This window comes from Lutjanus erythropterus, chromosome 21 (assembly GCF_056507025.1).
Source record: "Lutjanus erythropterus isolate fLutEry1 chromosome 21, fLutEry1.hap2, whole genome shotgun sequence".
Classification (NCBI taxonomy): domain Eukaryota; kingdom Metazoa; phylum Chordata; class Actinopteri; order Lutjaniformes; family Lutjanidae; genus Lutjanus; species Lutjanus erythropterus.
In genome coordinates, this window is record NC_139337.1 from 24863008 (window position 1) to 24871510 (window position 8503).

General features: G+C 40.0%; 1 protein-coding gene across 1 annotated transcript in view; it reads right to left on the reverse strand.

Annotated features, from left to right (window-relative positions):
* Positions 1 to 371: 371 nt before the first annotated feature.
* The window catches only part of LOC146307724 (cadherin-7-like), a 172032-nt gene continuing 163900 nt past the window's right edge, over positions 372 to 8503 (reverse strand). The window contains exon 12 of the mRNA XM_084746904.1: positions 372 to 2224. Within this exon, the coding sequence (XP_084603030.1) occupies positions 1710 to 2224 (515 nt within the window). The 3' untranslated portion in view covers positions 372 to 1709. The remainder of the gene's footprint in view (positions 2225 to 8503) is intronic.

An 8503-nucleotide genomic window follows, 5' to 3' on the forward strand; every position in this document is an offset into this window, starting at 1 on the left:
CAGAGACAGGCAGGATCTGTGCACCCAAGTGACGACGAGTCCTCCGCTGTAAGTCGATCAGCTGGTTATAACTGTAAATCTAAAGTTAAGCCCGTTATCTTGAAAAACAAAAGCCCTCCGGACGATGAGTTCAGTGGCCGCCTGTCTCACTGCCCACCAAACTCCATTAACATTTTGTTCATTTTAACAGTAACAGTCACTAGGAGATTTAATAGCCAAGCTCATTCTCCAGTTTAACTGAAGGGTAACAATCAAACCCCCCCCCCCCCCCCCCCCCCCCCCCCCCAAAATATGTTTTTGTCCCACTTCTCAAGAATGAGTTTATTTACTCATCGCTCGGTGCTCAGATGGACTGAAAGAAATCCCTTCAGTCTTGTAAGGAACTGAATGTCAACTTTTATTTTCAGCAAAAAGGATAAAAACATCATCTGCACAATTCTGCCTCTTGAAAATAAATAATAATACATATCGGTCGTACATGACACCCAATCGTAACATAATTTGTTTAAGCTTGGAGAAACATAATCGGCACAATGCGGCAAGTGATCATTATCATACAGTGTGTCCTTTCACCATCAATAAACAAACCATGGACATGATTGGCATCATTTCCGCATGACAATATATGCTGGACTCTGCAAACTACAGAAGCAAAATTCATTTACTTACAACTTCACCCGGTTAAGGAGCGTCACTTCAGAAATTCTTTTTTCTAGAGCCTAGGTGGCGTGAATCTCGCTCTCGAACACAACAAGGGCCGATCCCTCAGCGGAGCTCAGACATTCCCCTCAGCCTCGTACAAAAGCAGAACAACTGAATTTCATAGCTCAGAAATTATACATTGGACTCGGAAATAGAAAGGCGGAAGAAAAAACAGACTCAGACAAACACTACATTGCAACATCTGCAAAATGTATTGTTAGGAGAATAAGAGAAATCATACGCTTCTTTCCTGCTTCACCCAGTGGAGACATCAAACTTGACGAGAGTGTCGTTCTTTTTATTATTTGCACGACTTTATGTATGTCTTCACATCACTTCCTTAGCACATCGACTACTTGTTTATACTGTATGTGTACAGTGTTGAGATTAATGACAGAGTCCATGAATAATGTGGCTCTGTCATTTAAATGTTTATGAGAAACACTCTGCTCCCCAAACCCCTCAAAAAAAAAAAGAAAAAACCCATAGAAATTGTTGTCAAATTTCATATGAACAGTCAAGGGACTACTGATTAGCCGCCAGGGACACAACATTTCATGAGAAATGTTTTTTTTTTCAGCACAAAGATAGCAAAGGAATGCATCAAAGCAAAGAGTGCTGGGCCTGTGCCCATCGCTGGAATGAAAGGACAGGTGCCTCCCCGTTAAAAATGCTCCAACATGTATGCATTCGGCAGTCAATGGTTGGACTGGAGCCCAAAATCTGAAACCTTTAATGTCTTTTGCACACAAGGTTTCCTCCTCAGTCAAGCCACTTTTGAAGTCTGTGTCAAAACTCACCATGGCACGCTTTTGAAAATCCATACAAGGAGGTAAACAAACCGAAAAAACCTTTGAAGTTTTTTTTCTCTCAATATCTCTTGTGTTGTCTTTGAATCTCTCCCTCCAATGCACTAAGGCAGACAAAATCATTTTCTCCGACAATAAATTACTCTTTTTTTTTTTTTTTGTTTAAGTCCGACGAATGTTGAGAGACACATTTAGGGGCTATGAGAAGACGCTGGTGGCGTCACTGTTGCCGTACAGGTCGGCCAGCTTTTTGAAGCGTGGTCCCCAGTTGCTGAGATAGTCATAGTTCTGATCTGAGTCTGTACTTAGTGACTCCAGAGAGCTTAGCGACTCCGCTACAGAGCCGCTGCCTTCAAAAGCGTATGTCTGCAGAGAGTCATATGGCGGAGCTGACGGATCCACATCAGCATCCTTAAGCCGCTCCCAAATGAACTCTCGGAACACCACGTTGTCTGGCAGGGATTTATAGGACGGGCGAGTGGTTGATGGGTAATGAAAGAAGGTTGGAGTGTCTGGTGTGACGTCTCGCCGCACGTTGGGGTCTCTGATGACGTTCAGGTTGCGGAGGGTGACCATGTCAAAGGCTTCCGTGTCCTCCTCTCCCCCGCCCTCGTCGTCGTACCGGACGATGTTCTCCCTGATGTCCCGCTCCTCCTCGAGAATCAGGGGCTCCTTCCTCCTCCGACGCATCGTCACAATTAGCAGAACCATCACTACAGAGACAAGGAGAGACGTCTGAGTTAGCACTGACTGACGATGATGCACATGTTTTCTGTGCCAGTCAGCTGAAAAGAAACACGGATATGTGGCTCTTAGAGGAGCTGAAAACTCTATGACAGTGATTACCAACCAGGGGGGTGCCTGTACCACGGGGGGTACTTCTGCAGTTACCAGGGGGTACAAGGAGGGATTGTAGAGTAGCTCAGTGTGAGCCCAGCACACACAAATATAAAAACTCACTCACACAGGATTGTATTGTAAGCATTGAATAAACAGTTCAAATTGTTAGCTAAAATTACAGAAAATTGTTGAAATTAAAAATAATGAAAAATCAGTTCAAAAGTTACCTAAAAGTTATGGACAAACAGCTGAAATTGTCAGCCAAAAGAAATGAATAGTTTAAATAGTTAGTTATAAATACTGATTAAATAGTTAAAGTGGGCTGATGGCAATGAAAAATGATATATGTGTTATTGTTTATATTTAAATCTGCTAATAATGTCATGTCTAATCAGTCGACAGGATTTTATTGTGAAACCTCTGACCCCACATCCTGCCAAATAATGGTACTGTAGGCTGATAGTGAACATGGATGATGTAACAGCAAAGATAGCCAAGTTGTGGACAATACATTGTTGAAGGCCAAGCTGAATGCTTGAGAAAAATTTGTTGTGATCAGAGACTGAAAATAAAGTTGCCGTTGGCTTTGCCGGCTGTAAAAAGTGCCAAAAGCTTGTGCCTAGCCTGTGCCTAGCCTGTGCTTTCGATAGCCACAGGCTAGGCATGTCGTCACTGAGGAAACACATCAGCAGCTGCAGGAGCTGAGGTGCAGAGCTGGATGATAACACAAGGGAGTGACTGTGTGTGTGTGTGTTTAATTATGAGTGCAGGTCAGGTTGCAGGACTTAAATGAATGGTCCTGATTTGACTTTGAGATAATTGCGGTCAGCAGGTCGGTTCTGGTACTCAGCTTTGCAGATGCAGGTGTGCAAATCAGGATCTGTGCGAGACGTTCTAAGTACTGAGTATATGATAGATGTAATAAATACCCAGGCACCAAAACCACTTGGTCAGGATTAGGAAAAGATCACGTTTTGGGTTACATTACGTTACGTTACTTTGCGTTCCTGAACTCTGGTGTCCTGGGTCAAAGTCCTCTGTTTGTTCGACCCATCCACCCCACCTCATCCATATGCATACTTTCTCTCTATTCATACTACGGCAACTACTGGTGCGTCTCATAAAAGTGAAGCCAGTGCAGAAGTGCCTTACACCTGTATTCTTTCTAATGGCCAATAGGAGGTGACTACTCCTGTATGAGGAAATCACCCTACTTCTCACTTGATTTATGACCTCAGTAAACAGTTTCCTAATGAGTTTATGGTCTCAATCACTAGCTTTAAGTCTTCCTCTGTACAGCACGATGTTCATTTTGTAAATTATGGTCCCGTTTAGAGTTCAATAGACAGTAAATTAGGGTATGCTTTAGGGCGGGGCTTTAGTGTGACTGACAAGTCATTCACACAGGGCTCACGAAACTGTCGAAGAGACGATCAAGATTGCAGTTGTGTTTCATGGTTTCGCTCTCGTCATTATTGTGCATGCTGTGGTTGAAAAAAAAAAAACAAGATGGCAACCCCCGTAATGCCAAAGTCAAGGCTTCAATATGGTTGTCCACAAACCAGTGGGGGCCGTCACAGTTGGCTCACGCTTGGACTAAATGTCAGAATTTGATGATGAATGAGAACAGCCTGGAAATTGTTAGCTGAGCGCAGGCTAATGGATGAACAGCTGGAACACTGACAGTTCAGTTATATTGAAATATAATATAACAATATCCACTTTTTAGCACTAAATAAGAGCCCGTTTAAAATCAATTCAAATGATCACACTGGAAACACGAAGAGATGTCAGTGCAGGGGGATTTGAGTTAATCTGGGATTGCTGACAATAAAGGTTGGGAACCGCTGCACTACGAATCCAATCAGAGTTTACAAACCTAAACCTGCAATTTAATATATTGAGCCCCTCTGTGGTTTCTGCCACCTACATTTCACTTCAAGACCTGTACAAAACTCCACCACACTGGATTCTGTGGCCCTCTGAGATCCTACCAGGAGCCCTCCTCCAACCCCTGTTCCCTCTCCCATACATTATTGCTGAAAATAACTCTACGCCCAAGCAAACTGGCAAATGTCTAATGATCCTCTATCCATCAATGTCAAGCCGGTGCCAGTGAAATATCGCTCCGTGGGCCCATATTTCTTTTCCTTCTCGGCGTCGAGCTACTGCAGGCGGCTGAGAAGGAGGCCCAGGAACCAAATTCAAACACCACTTCACACCCTCTAATAAGGGAGCAAATGGAGGAGATGGAAGGGAGGGAAGTGTCACATGGAAAGGCTGCAGGAGATGAATGGGCAGCTCTCTCTTGGCTATTTGGTGACTGCTGGTACCCTAAAACAGCAGCACTAGTACACTTTTTGTGACACACTCGCAACGATCCCTCCACTAATATCCATGACACCTTTTTAGTGCTTCGAGACAGAGCACCAAACATTTCTGTGGGAGATTGTTTCCTCCGATTTTAGGAACTCGACTCATTCTAAATTCTATTGGATTCAGTAGGGCTTCTCCAAAGTGAATTACAAAGTGGCACATTGAAATAGAATATTCTCAGTGCTTTCCAGCAAAGCTCTTTAGGGTTTAATGCCTAGAAGGCAGCTACAATGCGTCACATGCTGGAAGCGGGCCAACATCCAATCACGTCCGGCTAGGATGAGCAGGTGGATGGCTGAGAATACAAATCCTCAGTCTGTGTCAGGTACCGAGGGTCCTTTAAGAAACGATCTGAGCAAACATGCAAGCTACGATGCTACAGGAGCCCCACTGCACTCATAACACATTTGCTGATGATGTACTGAATGAAAAACAGAGATCAATCTAGTGTTACAAAGGCTTTTGCTGTAATTGAATTGTTTAAATGATCTAGCCTGCACAATCGATACAGAACAAGGTGAGTTTTCTCTGCTGCCCTTTTCTTACCAGCATGCATCATTGAATGCACTTTTCTCATTAGAGGATTTTTTTTCCCCCCCAATGTGCCGTGTGATTCTGGTGAACTTGTGACTGATTATTCACTCATTTTGTCACCCACACACTCCCTCTGTTTCTGTGCTGCAGAGCAATTTCTAAGAGCGGTATCAATCTGCAACTGTGACACTGTCTGGAAAGAGAAGACGCTTTATGTTTGTAGGAGTGTCATTCTTGTGTTAAAAATAAAGCAGCTTTCTCAAATGTTTAAAGACCCTGAAAGCATGTTTTTGCAATTAGCTTCCTACTAAAAGCTGCAAAAGTTTCTGAGTAAAGTTGGAACGGTTTTACTTGATGAAAAATTTGTTTTTCTCTGAGACTTTTTAATCAGACCTACTAAACTGACATTCCATGGGCTGAATCCAGCCCTTTAACGCCCTCAATCTGTCCCTTTCATCATTTATAAATATGAAAAATGGTATTATCATTGTGGGTTTATCTAAATAATCTATTAACACTCTAGGTTTATGAGTGTTTACACTGTTCATTAGAAAACTATCATTTTAGTTGAAGGCTAATGAGCCCATTCAGTGGTTATGTCTGCTGTTAAACACAGAGACACTTATTATTTTATCTCAGGCTGTTTAAGCAGAGCCAATTTATGAGAGTCAAACTGAATGAAAAAGATATTAAACACAACGTTGTCTTCATTAAAATAAGCCAGGATTACAAAATTGCATAATTTATTTTCCAATTGTGAAAACGAATAAAATGAATGTGAATAAAATTGTTTTATATGTTTAAAGTCCTAACTTTACAGGTCAGACAAAGGAAATGTAAACATCTGGCCCCTTTATCTTTTCTTTTTTGTTTGTTTTTTAATCTGGCCCTTCTAAAAAAAAAAAAAGTAAATTAATATGCCTGTTTTAACTGGTTTGAAATGTGGAGTTTCCTAACCCTAACCCTGACATGCTGTTCAGCTGCAGCTACCGAACCAGAACCGGGTTCAGATGTTGTGCACTTGCAGGTGAACGTGGCTCCAAGCTGAGGATCTACAGTGAAGATTCAGGCTAAAAACGTGCCGTAAGTGACGTCTTTCAAGTCAGTTTGGCAGTTTGTTGGGGCTTTAGGAGACTGGGATTACACCAGACGAGCAGTATGGATGTGTTTTATGTTTTTTTTTGTTGTTGTTTTGTTGCGTTTGAAAACTGTCACCGTTCACTTTTCTCAATGATTCTCAGATGCTCAATCGACACAAGGTTGAGTAGATAATGACTGACTTGTTATTTTTGGGTGAACAATCGCTTTAATAATCAATACACTTTATAAGCACTACCCAAGTTGTATAGGATGTCCACTGAAAGTGAACGACACTCCCTAATGGACGTCCTCACTTAGACAGAAAGTATTCAGAATCAAACTACCTGTCAGCTGATTATATACAGTACAGTTGAAACTCTTTATCCTACTGGACGGAGCAAACCACAGTTTAGTTTCTGATTAAAAGCTTGATTGGATGGGACCAGCTGCTCAGCATCCACGGTACATATAAAAACAGCATGAGATATTTTTCACGGCCAACTTGTACACAAAGCCAGATGGAATATTTTTGCATACATTGCATAGTATTAATTTAAATTACGGAACTTATCTTAGGACGACTCCAACCACTCTTCTCTCAGATACTTTACCACTTACGTTTAACAAATATAATTAAAATCTCAACTTAGTTCTGAACAGACTCGCAGCTTTCCAGGGTGCAAACTACGAGGAACTCAGGGGGGAACTCGGCTCGTCTTAATAAGACATGAGCTCCCCTGAAAACATGACGTGAAATTCTAGGGGGTCTCTGAAATATTGACAATATACTATTTTTTTCATGCATTTCTATTTTTCTGTGCCTTCATCATCATGGATCATTTGTAAAATTAGGCTATTGCTGACGTATTATTCATGCATGAGGGTGATCTGCCACTCAGTCACTTTAATAAAGACACCAGCATGCGCACTATTCATGCCATCATCATCAAGCTACACAACATAATATCAATAACACAATATCATGCTATTAAACAGAGGTGGGAAGTAAATAAGTACAAAATGTTTTGTCACTGTACTTAAGCAGATTTTTCAGATATCTGTACTTTATTTGAGTCCTTATTTTTCTGGCAACTTTTTATTTTTTCGCCCTACCAAGCCTGTAATTTATTATTTATGGGACAAGGCCAGTTCACTTAAGGGTTAAGGATGATTTTAATGTTGTTTTGGTCTTTTTTCTACATGGGCACTGAAAGTCAGTCAGAGGACAGTCTATGATGTCTTATTGAATATATATATACATATACATATATATATATATATATGTATGTATGTATGTATATATGTAATATATGTAATATTTGTAAGTTTCTGAGATGACAAAATTTTGTACAGACTGAAAATCATGCAAACTGAATTTTTGAATGTCTTTCTTTATTTTCAAAATATGTTTTACTTCCAAATAAGGTTACAGGGCCATACATACATACATACATACATACATACATACATACATACATATATACATTCATACATACATACATACATATGGCCATACATATGACCATGCATACATACATACATACATATGAGAGAGCATACATACATACATACATATGACCATACATACATACATACATACATATGACCATACATACATACATACATACATACATACATACATACATACATACATATGAGCATACATACATACATACATACATACATACATACATACATATGAGGATACATACATACATACATACATACATACATATGAACATACATACGATGATTTTATTGTTGTTTTGGTCTTTTTTCTACATGGGCACTGAAAATCAGGTCAGTCTATGATGTCTTATTAAATATATATATACATATACATATATATACATATATATACATATATGTATGTATGTATGTACATATATGTAATATTTGTAAGTTTCTGAGATGACAAAATTTTGTACAGACTGAAAATCATGCAAACTGAATTTTTGAATGTCTTCCTTTATTTTCAAAATATGTTTTACTTCCAAATAAGGTTACAGGGCCATACATACATACATACATACATACAAACATAAATACATATGACCATAAATATGACCATACATACATACATTCATACATACATACATATGGCCATACATATGACCATGCATACAGACATACATATGAGCGAGCATACATACATACATACA